This window comes from Hemitrygon akajei, chromosome 27 (genome assembly GCF_048418815.1).
Source record: "Hemitrygon akajei chromosome 27, sHemAka1.3, whole genome shotgun sequence".
Taxonomy (NCBI): Eukaryota; Metazoa; Chordata; class Chondrichthyes; order Myliobatiformes; family Dasyatidae; genus Hemitrygon; species Hemitrygon akajei.
Window position 1 is genome coordinate 49,099,123 of NC_133150.1, and position 18,969 is coordinate 49,118,091.

Here is an 18,969-nt window from a genome sequence, read left to right on the forward strand (position 1 = left end):
GTGGTTGGCGTAATACGTAAAACATCGGTAACCTGGGTTCAATTCTCACTGCTGTCTGTAAGGAGTTTGTACATTCCCCCCAGCACTGCATGGATGTCTTCCGGGTGTTCTGATTTCCTCCCGTGTTCCAAAGATGTACGGGTTAGTACGTTGATTGGACAGATGGCTGTAATTGAGTGGCAAGGGCTCATTACTGTGCTGTGTCTTTAAATAAAATTAATAAGTAAATGACATTCTCCACTTTAGTGTTGAGCACCTCAGTGTGAGAGTCTCCACTTGCACTTTGTGACATTTGTCCATCTTGGCCACTGGACACTTTTAAATGTCATGGATTTGTTACCATTGGGAAGTTGGTTGTCTGATTCAAACAGTTGATCTTTTGGGCTGAGTCTTTTTATTCGATCTAATGGAGTGCTTTTATCTACTCGGATGCTAGCGAAATTGCTCCAGTATGTTCCATGTTAATCTGAATTTGTTTTGTCACATGGTCCCTTAAAATACAAATGAAAAGTTAGCATTTAATTCATGCCTATATTTTTCCTACATTAGGAGAAATATTAATTCTGATCTTGGATGGCAGTGTTGCGGATCACTTATTTAATGTTTTTCCATCTAGCAATGTAGCTACATATTTTCTTCTTATAAAGTCCTGTGATGATTAATTTCAAATTAATGGAATGTATTTGTTAAGTCTCTTCCTGATATCATTGCTGTAACTTTAAACTTCTCTGAGATAATTTTTAAAATTTTGTCACCTCTTTAGATATATTCTGGTGGGTAGAAATTACCGGTTGTGTGAAGTTGATGGATGGAGTGGCCAGGTACCTACATGTGACGGTGAGCTGAGATTCAGAATCAGGTTTAATGTCACTGGCATGTGACATGAAATATGTTTTTCAGTAACAGTAAATTGTAATACTTAGTTTAAAATGTTAATTATAGCAAGAAATATATATGTATGCATGCAAAAGTTTGGGTACTCTGGTCAAAATTTCTGTTACTATGAATAGTTTAGTGAGTAGAAGATGAACTAATCTCCAAAAGTCTTAAAGTTAAAGATGAAACATTCTTTTCAACATTTTAAGCAAGATTAGTGTATTATTTTTGTTTTGTACGATTTTAGAGTGAGGAAACAAAGAAAAGGAGCACCATGCAGAAGTTTGGGCACACCAAGAGATTTGAGCTCTCAGATAACTTTTACCAAGGTCTCAGACCTTAATTAGCTTGTTATAGGGCTATGGTTTGTTCACAGTCATCATTAGGAAAGACCAGGTGATACAAATTTCAAAGCTTTATAAATACCCTGACACCCCAAACCTTGTCCCAACCATCAGCAGGCATGGGCTCCCCTAAGCAGCTGCCTAGCACTCTGAAAATTAAAATAAATGATGCCCACAAAGCAGGAGAAGGCTATAAGAAGATAGCACAGTGTTTTCAGGTAGCCGTTTCCTCAGTTTGTAATGTAATTAAGAAATGGCAGTTAACAGGAACGGTGGAGGTCAAGTTGAGGTCTGGAAGACCAAGAAAACTTTCTGAGGGAACTGCTCGTAGGATTGCTAGAAAGGCAAATCAAAACCCCGTTTGACTGCAAAAGACCTTCAGGAAGATTTAGCAGACTCTGGAGTGGCGGTGCACTGTTCTACTGTGCAGCGACACCTGCACAAATATGACCTTCATGGAAGAGTCATCAGAAGAAAACCTTTCCTGCGTCCTTACCACAAAATTCAGCATCAGAAGTTTGCAAAGGAACATCTAAACAAGCCTGATGCATTTTGGAAACAAGGCCTGTGGACTGATGAAGTTAAAATAGAACTTTTTGGCTGCAATGAGCAAAGGTATGTTTGGAGAAAAAAGGGTGCAGAATTTCATGAAAAGAACACCTCTCCATCTGTTAAGCATGGGGTTGGATCGATCATGCTTTGGGCTTGTGTTGCAGCCAGTGGCACAGGGAACATTTCACTGGTAGAGGGAAGAATGAATTCAATTAAATACCAGCAAATTCTGGAAAAGAGCTGAAGATGAAAAGAAGATGGCTTCTATGACAGGATAATGATCCTAAGCACACCTCAAAATCCACAAAGGACTACCTCAAGAGGCGCAAGCTGAAGTTAACAGTTGAGTGTGTTAACAGAATCCTGAAGCCGACTGTGATTGGGAACTCCATACCAGGCAGTAATGTCTTCCCCACTTGCTGCTACCCAATATCATCAGAAGCATGCACTACTGTAGTTAAGGCTTTGCTGGGGTTTTGTGGTGGTGCAGTGAATGTAGCTGGGTTGCTTTCCCTGGGCTTAGTGTATGCCAGCATGAGTTTGATCTTTTCTGGCTATAGAAAAGATTTGAGGATAGTGGGAGAATCCAGAACCAAAGTGATAATCTGAGACAACTTCAAAGGAGTTTTCCTAGATTCTAACCAAGGTTAGCTTTATTTGTCACATGGACTTGGAAACATAAAGTGTAATGCATCATTTTGTGACAATGCCCGATGTGCTTGGGAGCAGACCACAGATGTCGCCATGCTTTCGGGGCAACATAGATGCTGGAGGAACTCAACAGGTCAGGCAGCATCTATGAAGAGGAATAAACAGTTGATGTTTCAGGCTGAGACTCTTCATCAGGGACCAGAAAGAAAGGGCAAGAAGCCTTTTCCAGTCCTGAAGAAAGGTGTCATCCTGAAATGTCAACTGTTCATTGCTCTTCATGCATGTTGTCTTACATGCTAAATTCCTCCAGCATTTTGTCTCTGTTACTCTGCTGAATTTCCAGCATCTCTTGAGTTTGCCATTAATGCAACACATACAGTTCAAAGAAAAAGTTTGTGAGCCTTTGCAATTATTGGTTTCCTGCATTAGTTACTCATAAAATGTGGTCTGATCTTCATCCAAGTCACAATAATAGACACACACAATCTGCCTAAACGAATAACAAAAACACTTGCACTCAGTATTGATAAGAAGTACACCATTTAAAGAATCACAGTCAAGGTTCAAAGAAGTCTCTGGGGTAATGCCTTCTACAAAAGCTACTTGGAGTCAGGTGTTCCATCAATGAGGTGAAATTGGAGCTGTGGGTTGTAGATGTGTTTTGCTTTACACAAAATCAAGTTACCAACAGCCTGCTCTTCTTAAAGATCTGTTTATATGCACCATGCCTCGATCAAAACAACTTTCAGAGGACTTGAGAAGAAGAATTGTAGAGATGCACAAAGAGGTCCAGAGTCAAATCCCGGACGAGCCTCCAATTTGTTACGTACCCCGTAACTGGGTGTCTTACCAGCAAAGATAGAAGTATCCGTTGGAGTCTGGTACTATTTTCAAAACAGTGTTTATTAGTAAAATATACAAATCAATATCAACAATGCAAATGTACAGATAATACACATTAGCAATATTAAACCTAAAAGCGTGGGTATAATAATAATCAATAATAAATAAGCTCTATCGTTGTCTAGGGGATAAAGAATTATTATGGGAAAGTATAAAGTTCAGTTCATGTAGGCTGAAGTAGTTGTTGATTCTTTTGTTGTAATTGTTGGAGAGGGAGAGAGAGCGAGCAAACAGTAACAGCTATTGTCTTGCAAACCTTCCTTTACAATCTTGATCCGTCGATGTGTTGTTGTGGCCATTCAGGTATGACCCCACTGTCCTTTAGCTAGACCATTCTTCTATGGTGGACTCATCACCCAGGCAAGGGTGGACACACACACAAGCCCCCACCGGCCTCACTATAAACACTGTGAGTTCAAATTGACCGATCCTTCGTTCAGTCTCCGATGCCCCCCACTTTTCTCGTGGGTTCCAACACTTAAACAGTGCTTACTAGTGTGTCTCTTGGTGCGTCTGAGGGGTGTCTCCCCAGACCTCACTTTTATCCCTACTCATGGGGTCTCAGGTGTCAATCAGTTTTGAATGGCTTAGCCCATCAAACCAGCCCACTCCGGCTGTCCACTGAGGAATTTTAATTAACAGAATAGTACCAAGTAAACAGCCCTCTCCGGAGCCGTGAGTCTTACAGGAGTCATAATATGGTCTCTCTCCCCTGGTGTTATCTCGCCCTTGTCTGAAGCAAATGTTCCAGTCCCAGTATGTTTTTGTTTCATCTCTTTCTCACTCATTAACAGCCTGGCAACAGTAACGGTTTGTAATTCTCCCAGGGGCATGGGCAACCTTGCACCCTTCTGCCCATCAGAGCTGTTCATCCTTCTAGGAATTTTCACCATAGGGGAAAATTAACTACTACAGCGTTTTACAGGATTACAGGGTTTAGCAAAAAAAAAACACGGAAGTGTTCTTAACTATAAAGCAATACAGATATACCTTCACTTAGCATCTAGATAAACAGTCAGCGATTACATTGTCACTTCCTTTAATATGTTGTATCTGAATATCAAACTCTTGTAGCATCAGGTTCCAATTTAATAATCTCCTGTTTTTATTCCTTTTCGTCAGCAAAAAAAACTAAAGGGTTGTGATCTTAGCTTAAAGGTATATTACAAAATGTGAACTAATACATGTGTTATTATACTGTGGTACATTACAGAAGTTTGTGCAAATACTAATCTTTATTTTACTTTTAAACTTAACAGTCAATCTTCCATGGTGTTGTCTTTATTATTTACATGCTTTGTCAAATTCCTTCAAAACCAGATCCTGTTATGTTCAAGATACATTGATATGAACTGAAACAGTTTTGTATGGTGTAATGGTCTAAAATTCCTCCTCATCATTGTTATCAGCAGCTACAGGCAAAGTTTGTTGGAGATTATTGCTGCTCAAGGAGATTCTACCAGTTATGAAATACAGGGTTCACATACTTTTTCCAGCCTAGACTGAATGATTAAACAATGTGTTCAATAAAGACATGAAAATTAGAATTGTTTGTGTTATTAGTTTAAGCAGAATATTTGGTCTGTTGTAACTTAGATGAAGATCCGCATATGTTTTATGAGTAATTAATGTGGAAAAGTAGGTAATTGCAAAAGATTCACAAACTTTTTCTTGCATCTGTATGTCTGGACTGTGGGAGCAAACTAACAACTGGAGGAAACCCACTCAGTCACAGGAACAACGTAACAAACTCTTTACTGATTGCGTCAGAATTGAATCCCGATTGCTGACATAAAGTATTATATCGACCACTGTGCTGCTGTGTATGTGTCTCACCCCTGGGGATGAGTTGGTCTAAGTTCAAAGTGGGTGCCTAGATTGTGAAAGGTGGATATGTGGTCATGGGGGTTTGAATATGTATTGGGGAGGATGAGATTTGCCTTTATTCTGAAGTGCTACACAGTCCCAGGGATGTTTGCTCTGTCCACTGCTGTTCACTCTGCTGACCCACGACTGTGCTGCAACACACAGCTTGAACCACATCATCAAGTTCGCCAATGACACGACTGTGGTGAGTCTCATCAGCAAGAACAACGAGTCAGCTTACAGAGAGGAGGTGCAGCGGCTAACGGACTGGTGCAGAGCCAACAACCTGTCTCTGAATGTGAACAAAACAAAAGAGATGGTTGTTGACTTCAGGAGGGCACGGAGCGACCACTCCCTGCTGAACATCGACGGCTCCTCGGTAGAGACTGTAAAGAGCACCTCATTTCTTGGTGTCCACCTGGCGGAGAATCTCACCTGGTCCCTCAACACCAGCTCCATAGCAAAGAAAGCCCAGCAGCATCTCTACTTTCTGCGAAGGCTGAGAAAAGTCCATCTCTCACCCCCCCCATCCTCATCACATTCTACAGGGGCTGTATTGAGAGCATCCTGAGCAGCTGCATCACTGCCTGGTTCGGAAATTGCACCATCTCTGATCGCAAGACATTGCAGCGGATAGTGAGGTCCACTGAGAAGATCATTGGGGTCTCTCTTCCCGCCATCAGAGACATTTATACTATACGCTGCATCCGCAAAGCAAACAGCATTATGAAGGACCCCATGCACCCCTCTTACAATCTCTTCTCCCTCCTGCCGTCTGGGAAAAGGCACCGAAGCATTCGGGCTCTCACGACCAGACTATGTAACAGTTTCTTCCCCCAAGCTATCAGACTCCTCAATACCCAACGCCTGGTCTGACACCTTGCCCTATTGTCCTCTTTATTATTTATTGTAATGCCTGCACTGTTTTGTGCACTTTATGCAGTCCTGGGTAGGTCTGTAGTCTGGTTGTTGTATGTATGTTTTTTTTTTCCCTTTGTGTTTTTTACGTAGTTCAGTCTAGCTTTTGTAATGTGTCATGTAACACTATGGTCCTGAAAAACGTTGTCTCATTTTTACTATGTACTGTACCAGCAGTTATGGTGGAGATGATAATAAAAGTGACTTGACAATAGAGTGCTGCTGAATTTTTACTGAGCTGTTTTGATTTTTAACCATGAAGTTAAAGGTGTGATGTGATGGTCTGCTCTGGGCATTAACTAAAGTACATTTGTTGCCAGTTGTTAAATGTCCTGACATTCCGGACATTGAGAATGGAAGAATATCAAGGCCTTCTACAGAGTCATGGGAATACGGAATGGTGGCCGAAGTTTCATGCCATGGCGACTACTCTTTGATCGGTGAACGCAAGCTTATCTGTGAAAGTGATGGAAATTGGAATCATCCCTTTCCAAAGTGCAAAGGTACTGAACTAAAAATGAAACCTGTTTTAAATACCATTTTAAACATATTTAGTGTTTTAGTTTTGTATTTCTGCATGCAGTCAGTTCTGCTTCCTTGACGGAATTATATGATGATTTTCCGATCTGTGCAACAAGTCAGTTTTCTAGCACTATGTTCTTCTGGCTTGTTTAAAACAAGTCTTTCTCCAAGCTACTGTTAACATTGGAGATCTGTCAGAGTAAAATAGAGAACACTATATGAGAGAGTGCAGATGTTGGAAATCCAAAGTAAGGCACTCAAAATAGTGGAGGAATTCAGAAGGTGAGGCAGCATCTACGGAGAGGAACAAAGAACACTCTGTTTGTTACCCTCTATAGATCTCCAATATTAAAAGTATTTTATTTTCAAAAAGAATTGCCAGCAACTCAGGTGGTATCTGAGCGTTTTAGGTTGATAGCTTCACCAGAATGGGAAAAGCTAGAGGTAAGCGGGCTTCAAATGAAAACATCAGGGGTGACGGGTAAGGGCTTTGGTTGGGCAGAATGCAAGTGAATCACATGTTAAAATAATAAAGTCAATGTGCTGCTCTCCACAAGGATCAATCCCTCCATGATTTCCTTGTCCATTCATCCCTCCCCACTGATTTCCCTCCTCACACTTATCTTTGCAAGCAGCGCAAGTGCTACACCTGCCCATTCCAGGCCCCAAACATGTTTCCAGCTGAGGCAGCACTTCACCTGTGAATGTATTGAGTGCCCCTGATGTGGTCTCCTCTAAACTGGTGAGACCCGGCACAGAATGGTGCTTTGTTAAGCAGCTTTACTCTATCTTCAAAAAGCAGGATTTCCCGGGGGCGAGCCATTTTAATTCCAATTCCTGTTCTGGCATATCAGTCCATAGTTGTGTCTCATGCCACAATGAGGCCACTCTCAGGCTGGATGAGCAACATCTCATGTTCCGTCAAAGTATCCTCCAACCTGATGGCATCAACACAGATTCCTCCAACTTCTGGCAATTTTTTCCTATCCCCTTCCATTTCTATTCTCCACTCTGGTCTCTTAACTCTTCTCCACCCCTTGGTGCACCAGCCTTTCTTCCATGATCTTGTCGTCTCCTATCAGATTCCCTCTTTGAGTGTTTTGTCTTTTCCACCTTTTCCATCTGGTTCCCGAAACCAGACACCAGTGCCGTGACACACAAGGCAACCAATGGGAAAGAGCTGCTGCATCCTTCAAACAGGCCAATGATTGGCACGATAGAAGCAGCTTCTGACTGACAAGTAAACTAACCCATCACATTACACTGTTAGATTAGGTTACCACATGGCTAAAAGAAGGGAGACTAGCTCGGTCAACCTTTCAACAATCTGAGTGCCGTGTTTACTTCAGTGGTTTTTTTTAGTGAGTGGATTTCCCACCCATCTGGACTCTGATCTATCTCCCACATAGTATGTGTTACTGTTTCATGTAGATCTGACTTCCCCATCAGAGGTAGGAACTGCAGTTGCTAGGAATCTGAAATAAAACTAGAAACAACCTGTGTCAGGCATCAGTGGGAAGGGTGACACTTATCTGGTTATAATGAAAGAGTGGGTATGGAGAGGGTGTTTCTTAAATGGGGGAGTATTCAACCAGAGGGCACGACTACAGAGTAGAAAGACATCCCTTTAGAACAGAGGTGTGGAGGAATTTCCTTATGGAGCGGTGAATCTGTGGAATTCGTTGCCACAGACAACAGTGGAGGCCAAGTCACTGAGCATATTTAAAGCAGAGATTGATATCGGTTCTTGATTAGTAAGGGCAACAAGGGTTATGGGGAGTAGGCATGAGAATGTAGTTGAGAGAGATAATAAATCAGCCAGGAGTGCTGGAGCAGACTCGACCTATTTCTGCTCCTATATCACATGGTCTTATATTAGTGGTGAAAGGTGAGCATCTGATTGTCAGGGCAATACACTGAGTAGTTGAGGTGAAGATTGAAGAGAATAGAAGCAGGTTAGGTTTTTGGGAAAGGGCAGCATGTCCGTGAATGTGGAAGGGTGGCACTTCCTCTCAGTAGCTCTGAGGACTGCCAGTGAGGTCCAGCAGCAGAGCACAAAGTTACAGTGGGCACTCTGCTTGAACGGTCTGCATCTGCATGAGATGCTGCTTTTTCATCTGTTTTAGTTTAGCAAAGTGTTTTTGTGCCTTTAAGTGCTTTGAATTTAAAATTAAACTTTTCTTACTATTTTATTTGTGTTGTGAATTCATTAGGATACCTAACAGCAACAAGTTCTTTATTTTACCAGATGTTAAATGTCCGGCTCCTGATATTCCTAACAATGTCCGCATGGTATCGATATACAAACCTACTTATAAATATCAGGAGCAAATCAGTTTCCGGTGTGAAGAAGGTTATGAGATGGAGGGCGATGGTCGCATTGTATGTGGAGAGGACGGCAAGTTTTCACCTCCACCACCCACCTGCACACCACGTGAGTAAACATTTCCAGAAATAGTGGGTAAAACGGAATCTGAATTGAGAGGCAGTATGATTTTAAAAAAATGTGATTTGGTGACTGTTTACCTGCTGCTGTTCACTCAAACATACTTAAAAAGATTCAGCTTCTGAGATTAAAGAATAAAATGGTTATAGGTTATGTTTCAAAATGAGACCTATCTGTGCTTTTATGTCACAAAACTGCAGATTGAAAACAAAATACCACAGATGCTGGAAATCCAAAAAACACACGACATCTGTGAAGAAAGAATTAGCAAAGCTTTGGGCCTGTAAACAGTGATATGTCACAGGGATCTAGCCAGAACTTCAGCATTTAGCAGTTCATAGAGGATTTTAGTTAAGGGGAAATTTTGAATTGGTTAGGACTTTAGACACTGGGGAGCAGAAAATGAGGGGAGATAGAGGTACAGTCAGCCCTCCTTATCCGCGAGTTCCGCATCCGCGAATTCAACCAACCGCGAATCGAGAAAACCCAGAAGTGGTCTTCCAGCACTGGTTGTTTGAGCATGTACAGACTTTTTTTCTTTGTCATTATTCCCTGAACAATGCAGTATATCAAATATTTTACATAGCATTTACATTGTATTAGGTATTATAAGTAGTCTAGAGATTATTTAAAGTATACGGGAGGACGTGCATGGGTTATCATGGATCAGGATCGAAAAAATCGTGAGTTCTCTTACTAAGTAAGTCGGAACAGGTACATCCGGTATTATTTAGTGTCAGTTAGTCAAACGTTTGTCTTATTATATAGTATATATTTTACCTTTGTATGCATATAAAACACTTAAGAATGTATGTTTCAGCGCTGGGCTCGGGGGCCAGTGACAGACCGCTTTCGAGTGTGCTCTCCATCCATGCCGGGTTGATGTGGAGGATCAACAGCTCAAAACCCCAAAACCCAAAAATTAAACCACTGCATTGCTTAGTAATAATTGTAGCTTTCATCGGGGCAGAGCCTTTCTCACTTTATCCTTTAAAATTGTTCTGATCGTTGACCGACGTAGCCTAACACTTTTACAATGACCGATGGTGTTTCACCTTTTTCCGATCGCTTTATTATTTCCACTTTATTTTCAATTGTGATCGTGATTGTTTTCGTGAACAGAAACACTGCAGATTCAGAGCACCATTGCCAGGTCCTAATGTCCACCACACTGAGACGGATTAAATAAGGTCTGGGGTTCCACTGGATCCTAAAGTCCACCGTATTGAGACAGGTTGAATAAGGTACTTGAGCATCCGCGTTTTTTGGTATCCGTGAGGGGTCCTGGAACCAATCCCTCATGGATAAGGAGAGCCGACTGTATATAAAATAATAAGTTATAGATAGGGTAAATGCAAGCAGGATATTTCACCTGAGGTTGGATAAGGCTTTTCACTTTGGGAGAGTGTGCAGAGGAAGTGTACCAGGATACTGTCTGGATTAGAGGGCATCTGCTATAATTAGAGATTGGACAAGCGGTTTGTTTTTTTCTTGGAGCGGCAGATGCTGATAGAGACGTGTAAGATTATGAGAGCGACAGAGAGAGTAGATGTTCAGTATCTCTTCACCCAGGGCTGATACGAGAAGGCATGCACTTAAATCGAAAGGAAGTGTTTTCAAGGGAGATGTGAGGGTCAATGTTTCTTACAAAGACTGTTGGCTGGTTGTGTTATTGGTAGAGGAAGAAACACGAGGGACTTTTAAGAGATGTTAAGATTGGAATATTAATATGAGGAAAATGGAGAGACATGGACAGATGGGATTAGTTTAATTGCACTGATGGGACAGTTCCTTTACTGTACTGTTCTCTGTTCTATGGGATCAGAACGGGAGATCGTAGTTTAAGGATGAAACATGAAATATTTCAGGAAGTCTTTTTTCCACTCAGAGGGTGGTCAGGGTTGGTAACAAGCTGCCAGCAGAAATGGTGGATGTGGGTTTGATTTTGACAGTTAAGAGAATTTTGGGCAAGTACTTGAATGGGCAGGATATAGAGGCTATGGTTCAGGTGCAGGTCGATGGAAATATGTAGAAGATTAGTTCACTGTGAACTAGATGGGCTGAAGGGCCTGTTTGCGTCTATGACCCTGACGCTATACTGTGTATGGTTTGGATGAGGGAAGTGAAGGAATGATTGCACCATGTTGTACTATACTGGGGTCTGCATATTTCCTCTACTGTCACTTCTGCAGGTTTACATGCACATACCCCAGTTCCTTTGCAAGATGGAAGTGAAAGTACTGTAGACAAATTGTCAGCTAGAATTAGAGTGGGCGGGCAGACATGAGCAACTGGACGGTTTATTCTTCTTCCTACTTGTAGTCTCCTGCTGTAAAAAGCTGTCGATAAGTGAGTGGGCAAAGAGCTGATCCATAGAGTGAGTCAGGTTTTTTAATGTTTACTCTCAAATAAAATACGATTCAGTTGCATTTGGGGGATAAAATGGAAGTTTGAGTTTCTCTTCTGAATGACTCTGAAATTCTTAAATACTCCTGATGTAATAAGGAAATAACGAGTAGGATAGACAGAGGAGAATCGGTGGATGTTGTGTACTTGGATGCTCAGCAGGCCTTTGACAGGTCCACACATGAGGCTGCTGTTAAGAGCCCAAGGTATCACAGACTGGATAGAGCATTGGCTGATTGGCGAGAGGCAAAGAGTGGGAATGAAGTGTGCTTTTTCTGATGGGTGCTAGTGACTGGTGGTGTTCCATGGGGTAAGTGTCAGGTCCACTGCTTTTTACGTCTTTGGATGACAGAATTGATGGCTTTGAGGCCAAGTTTATGCACAATATGAAGATGGGTGGAAGGACAGGCAATACTGGGGAAGCCGGAGGACTTGGGCAGGTCAGGAGAATGGCAAAGTGACAGGTGGAATACCGTGTCAGGAAGTGTATGGTCCTGCACTTTGGCAGAAGAAACAAAAGTGAAGACTCTATTCTAAGCAGGCCGAGAATTCAAAAATCTGAGGTGCAAAGAAAATTGAATTGAATTGACTTTTTTTCTTACATCCTTCACATACGTGAGGAGGAAAAGTCTTTACATTACGTCTCTATCCAAATGTGCAATGTGCAATCACAGTAATTTATAATAAATAGAACAGTCAATGTAACATAGAAGTACACTCAAATCAGCATGAGTTAATTATTCTGAAGGCCTGGTGGAAGAAACTGTCCTGGAGGCTGTTGGTCCTGGATTCTACGCTGTGGTACCGTTTCCCAGGTGATAGCAGCTGGTATAGATTGTGGTAGGAGTGACTTGGGTCACCAATGATCCTATGGGCCCTTTTTACACACCGGTCTTTATAAATGTCCTGAATCATGGGAAGTTCACAACTACAGATGCACTGGGCTTTCTACACCACTCTCTTTGCAAAAAGCATTCTGGCAGTGGTATCCTTGTGCTCCAGTTGTTCCAATACGATGTGGAGAGCGATAGAGATAGGATCCTCAGTTGATCTGTTTGCCTGTCTGTCCAGAGTAGTAGGGATGGTGTTCTTAATGTGTGAACATAACCAGACTCTGCAGGTACTTGGCGTCTATGGGAATGAGTGCAACCTGTCGTTGAGGCATGTTATCACTGACTGGTATGATGTTTGATGTTTTGAAGCATTCAAGACCAACAGCAAGGAACAGAGAAATGTTATAGATTTCAGTAAAAACCTGCCAGCTGGTCAGCACATTTCTCAAGGACCTGCCCACGTACGACGTCTGGTCCATCTGCTATGTGTGTGTTGATACTGTGGATGGTAAGTCTCGCCTATTGTGTGCTCGGTGTCAGGACTGTGTCTTCTGGTATGAAGGTCTTCGTGACTGGTTCGTTGTTGTCCCCCCCCCGTCAAACTGAGCAAAGAGGTTTAGCTTCTCAGCGAGTGTGGTGTCGCTGGTTGTAGAGGAAGAGGAGGACTTTCCTTCATAGTCAGTGATGGACCTAATGTCTAATAACAGTGATAACTCTGAGTTTGCAGAGAAAACACTGTTATCTGCTTCTGTACTTGTATTCATGCTTAATTTGATTTTATCTCCCATATTGTACACTTCAATACTTGGCGTTGCCAACACAAAAAAATTGCCAAAAATCATTAATAAGAACATAAGAAGTAGGAGCAGGAGTAGGCCATCCGGCCCATCGAGCCTGCCCCGCCATTAAATAAGATCATGGCTGACCTGTCCATAACTCAGCTCCATCTACCCGCCTTTTCCCCATAACTCTTAATTCCCCTACTATGTAAAAATCTACCTAACTGTATCTTAAATATATTTAGTGAAGAAGCCTCAACTACTGGCAGAGAATTCCACAGATTCACCACTCTGGGAAAAACAGTTTCTCATCATCTCTGTCCTAAATCTTCTCCCCTGAATCTTGAGGCAATGTCCCCTAGTTCTAGTCTCACCTACCAATGGAAACAACTTCCCTACTTCTATCCCTTTCAAAAATTTTCTATAAGATCCCCTCTCATTCTTCTGAATCCCAGAGAGTATAGTCCCAGGCGACTCAGTCTCTCCTCACAGGTTAACCCCTTCATCTTTGGAATCAACCAGGTGTACCTCCTCTGCACTGCCTCCAAAGCCAGTATATCCTTCCTCAAGTAAGGAGACCGTAACTGCACACAGTACTCCAGCCTCACCAGTACCCTCTATAGTTGCAGCATGACCTCCCTGCTCTTGAATTCAATTCCTCTAGCAATGAAGGCCAATATTCCGTTTGCCTTTGCAATAACCTGTTGCACCTGCAAGCCAACTTTTTGCAATTCATGCATAAGCACTCCCAAGTGCCTCTGCACAACAGCATGCTGCAATCTTTCACCATTTAAATAATGATCTCTTCTTCTATTATTCCTTCCGAAGTGGATGATCTCACATTTACCAATATTGTATTCCATCTGCCAGACCTTGGCCCACTCACTGAACCTATCTATATCCCTCTGCAGACTCTCCACATCCTCTGTACAATTTGCTTTTCCACTCAGTTTAGTGGCATCAGCAAATTTTGCTACACTCGGTTCCCTCTTCCAAATCATCAATATCAATGGTAAGTAGATGTGGGCCTAGCACCGACCCCTGCGGCACCTCACTCACCACTGACTGCCATTCGGAGAAACATCCATTGATACCAACTCTCTGCCTTCTATTGGTTAACCAATCCACTGTCCATGCCAATACACTTCCTCCGACTCCATGCATCCTTATCTTATTTATAAGTCTCTTGCGCGGCAGCTTATCAAACGCCTTCTGGAAACTAAGTATATGACATCCACCTGTTCCCCTCTATCCACTGCACTCATTATGTCCCCAAAGAACTCCAGTAAGTTTGTCAAACAGGACCTGCCTTTTCTGAATCCATGCTGCAAATGTCAAATGGAACCACTCCTTTCTAAATGTTACGCTATTTCTTCCTTAATGACAGCTTCAAGCATTTTCCCAACTAAAGATCTTAAACTAACTGGCCTATAGTTGCTGTCTTTTGCCTACATCCTTTTTTAAACAGTGGCATGAAATTTGCTGTCTTCCAATCCGCCGGGACCTGCCCAGAGTCTGGAGAATTTTGGTAAATGATTACCAACGCATCTACTATAACCTCCGCCAATTCCCTCAGCACCCATCAGGACCAGGGGAATTATCTACCTTCAGGCCCTCTAGTTTGCTCATCACTATCTCTTTGGTAACAGTGATTTTGTCGATGTCCTCACCTCCCACTGAACTGGATGCAAGGAAAATAGCTTAACTGAGTCTTTTCCAGGCATGCATCTCTTATGCTAGTTGTGGTAAATTAAAAAGGCTAATTTTTTTTTTCCCAAGGGAAATGTAACAGGCCACCGGAATTGGAAAATGGGTTACTAGAAGATCAGTATCGTGGGAAGGAAAGATTTGCAAGTGGATCCAGGGTCTCTTACGTATGTAACCCTGGTTACACTTTTTCTCAAAACGATGGCAGATCTATTACTTGTAATGAAGGTGTTTGGGAACCATTACGAGCCACCTGTACAGGTAAGTACTGAATAACTAATCCTTTCTCACTCAATAACTTCTCCCATTCTGCAATCTGCATCTTTTCTCAGTCCCCATCCTCTCCAGGACTGAAGTAAGTTAGCTGGTGTGTGGTTCATGGGAGTCAGACGCTTCCTGACACAAATCTAATTCTCAAGTGTGCTGCTCTACCTTTTAGACACAAGAGTGAAAATCTGCTAATCTGAGCTTCAATTATCAGTGAGAAAAAGCAAACTGAAATTTTGGAAGAGCTCATTTTATGAACAATAATGTCAAGATTAATGAGGGGTAAAATGCCAATGTAATTTCTTGAGTTTAATGTCTTGAATAAATTACCTTGCTCACCCAGAACCTTGAAATTAAATAATATTTAGTACGATCTGGAAAAAGTGTGCATCAATTTAATGTTTCTCTTACATTTCTGTGAATTGTATTGGAAAAGCTTATCAACACTTTGTAACATCCTGGCTTTTTTCCCATTTTTTGTTCAGCAAAGAGCTGTGGAAGTCCAGGGGAAATTATGAATGGGTATTACCAGGGTGATGTTACTTTTGGAAGTAAGATTACATTTTATTGCAATGAAGGGTGAGTATTCACATACTTGACTGAAAGAAAAGAGTTGAGTTAATATTTCAGTTTACAAATTACTGCAGTAGTGTTCCATATCAGCATCAGAGCAGGAGGTGGTGCCAAAACTGAGAAGCTGATTTTATGGGATTATTATGCGTTGATGTCTGTTTTTTTGGTGGGGGGGGAATGGAGGTTTTGTTGCAGCTATTATGAGATGAGTAGTCAGAAGGAGTGAGTAAGGGTGGTACACTAACAGCGGGTGAATGGACAGGTACACGGATAGAGCAGGGGTTCCCAGTCTGCAGTCCATGGACCCCTCGGTTAATGGTAGTGGTTCATGGCTTAAAAAAAGTTTGTAAGGCATTGGTTTAGAGTGATATGGGTCAAACACATGAGCTTAGAATGGCACCTTGCCCAGCATGGACCAATTAGGCCAAAGGGCCTGCATTCCAGATTCAAGATCATCTAATGTCATTTCCAGTATACAAGTGTAAAGGGGAACAAAATAGTTGTTACTCAAAGGCAATTTCTCAAAAGCAATTGGAGAAAAGTAACAAACACTGACCTTCCCAAAGTTAAAAATATCTAATAATTGGGAACTTGTGTTTTGTCATAATACTTTAAAACATCGGTAACCTAGGTTCAATTCTCACTGCTATTTGTAAGGAGTTTGTACATTCTCCCCAGGACTGCATGGATCTCCTTCAAGTGCTCTGATTTCCTCCCGTGTTCCAAAGATGTACGGGTTAGTAGGTTGATTGGACAGATGGTTGTTATTGAGCAACAAGGGATCGTTAACTGTGCTGTGTTTCTAAGTACTATCATGTGCTGTTGTGTGCTGGGGCAGCAGGCTGAGGGTAGCAGACACCAAAAGAATCAACAAACTCATTCGTGAGGCCAGTGAAGTTGTTGGGGTGGAACTGGACTGTCTGATGGTGGTGTCTGAAAAGAGGATGCTGTCCAAGTTGCATGCCATCTTGGACAATGACTCCCATCCACTCCATAATGTACTGGTTAGGCACAGGAGTACATTCAGCCAGAGACTCATTCCACCGAGATGTAACACTGAGTGTCATAGGAAGTCATTCCTGCCTGTGGCCATCAAACTTTACAACTCCTCCCTCGGAGTGTCAGACACCCTGAGCCAATAGTCTGGTCCTGGATTTATTTCCACTTGGCATAATTTACTTATTATTATTTAATTATTAATGATTTTATATTGCTATAATTCTACACTATTCTTGGTTGGTGCAGCTGTAACACAACCCAATTTCCTTTGGGATCAATAAAGTATGTCTGTCTGTCTATTACATTGTTTCTTAAAATGTGAATTTAAGGTTAGCATTTAATTCTATCCAATATGTTTTCCACGATAGGAAAAATATTGACTCTGATCTTGGATGGCAGTGTTGTAGATCACTCATTTAATGTTTTTCCATCTAGCAATGTAGCTACACATCTTTTTCTTTCCTTTTAAAGTCTTGTGCTTATTAAATTTAAATTAATGGAATATAATTGCTGAGTCTCTTCCTGATAACATTACTCTAACTTTAAGCTTCTCTGAGATAATTTTTAAAATTTTGTCGCCTCTTTAGATATACTCCGGTGGGTAGAAATGACCTGTTTTGTGAAGCTGATGGATGGGGAGGCCAGGTACCTACATGTGAAGGTGAGCTGAGATTCAGAAACCGGTTTAATATCACCGGCATATGACATGAAATATGTTTTTCAGCAGCAGTAAATTGCATACTTGTTTAAGAAAAAGATTAATTACAACAAAAACTATATATATATAAAGATAACTACATTAAATAAGTAGTGTAAAAAGAAATAAAAGTTAGATAGTGTACATGGCTTCTTTGCCCATTCAGAAATCTAATGATGGTGGAGATGATGGGCTGAAACTACAGAATCATACCCTCAGTATCATCCACTCCTCTTTTCGGCCTGTAAGCAAACTGGAGTGGGTCAATGAGCCCACTTACCCCCACCTGTAGCTGTGGTAGGAGGAGTCTTTCAAAGGACTTCATTCCCAGTGATGTTAGAGCTACAGGACAATCGTCATTATTGACAGTGGGATTGCTCCTCTTGGCAATTGGGCGTATGATGGAGGTTTTCTGAATGGTCGGTATGGAATGTTCAGACAGAGCGTGGTTGAGAGATGACAGAGAACTTCTGACAGCTGTCTACAGCAGAGTTTCAGTAGCCATCCACTGATGTTGTTTATACCTGGTGCTTCACTAGGGTTTGTTCTCCTGAGTCCTCTCTCAGATGAAACTCTATATTGGTGCTGCCTAGTGCATCTGAGAGAAGAAAGGTGGTGGGCTCATCCATCCCCAGTGTGAAATTGTACTGATCAAACCTGCAGTAAAAGCTGTTCAGTCCTTCTGCAAACTCCAGCATTCTTCACAACTTGGGGAGGATGGAGGCTGGTGATTACAGAGCTGGCCAGTATTTTGGCACCTTTCCAGGCATCTCTAGCTTTGCCCTCTTGGAAGAGCTTTTCCACTTTTTCTTTATAGATTTATTTGGCTTGTTTTATTTCTTTGTTTAGTAAGTTTAGCCTCAGTTCTGTTACCGGGGTAAAGGCTATATTTTTTCAGGTTAAGTGTGTTTTTCTGATTCTTTGTGATCCAAGGGTTGTTATTGAGAAATACTTCGACAGTTCTTTTGGGTATGAATCAGTTTCATACTAAAATTCCTCCTTGTCATTGTGCAAGTCTGATCAGCAGCTTCAGGAAACGCTTGGTGGACATTATTGCTGCTCATTGAGGTTCTACCAGTTATGAAATACAAGGGTTCAAGTACTTTTTCCAGCCTAGACTGAATGATTAAACAATGTGTTCAATAAAGACATGAAAAGTAGAATTGTTTGTGTGTTATTAGTTGAGGAAGATTATTTTGTCTCTTATTATAACTTAGATAAAGATCAGACTACGTTTTATGAGTCATTAATGCAAAGAAACAGGGAATTGCAAAGGGTTTACAAACTTTTTCTTGCATCTGTATGTCTTTGGACTGTGGGAGGAAACTGGAACATCCAGAGGAAACCCACTCATTCACACGGGCAATGTAACAAACTCTTTACTGACAGTGGCAGAATTGAATCCCGATTGCTGACGTTGTAAAGTATTATATTGAGCACTGTGCTGCTGTGTATTTGTCTCACCCCTGGGGATCAGTTGATCTCAGTTCAAAGTGGGTGCCTAGATTGTGAAAGGTGGATATGTGGTCATGGGGGTTTGAATGTGTATTGGGGAGGATGAGATTTCCCTGTATTCTGAATGCTACATTGCGATAGAGTGCTGTTGAACTTTTACTGAACTGGTTTGACC

At 41.6% G+C, this 18,969-nt stretch overlaps 1 protein-coding gene across 4 annotated transcripts in view; it reads left to right on the top strand.

The window, feature by feature from the left end:
• Positions 1 to 18,969, top strand: part of LOC140717381 (C4b-binding protein alpha chain-like) — a 58,919-nt gene that overhangs the window by 19,498 nt on the left and 20,452 nt on the right. For all 4 annotated transcript variants that reach the window (XM_073030909.1, XM_073030910.1, XM_073030907.1 and 1 more), the window contains exons 4-9: positions 764 to 837; positions 6,431 to 6,613; positions 8,881 to 9,066; positions 14,876 to 15,064; positions 15,556 to 15,649; positions 17,230 to 17,303. In XM_073030909.1, the coding sequence (XP_072887010.1) occupies positions 764 to 837; positions 6,431 to 6,613; positions 8,881 to 9,066; positions 14,876 to 15,064; positions 15,556 to 15,649; positions 17,230 to 17,303 (800 nt within the window). The remainder of the gene's footprint in view (positions 1 to 763; positions 838 to 6,430; positions 6,614 to 8,880; positions 9,067 to 14,875; positions 15,065 to 15,555; positions 15,650 to 17,229; positions 17,304 to 18,969) is intronic.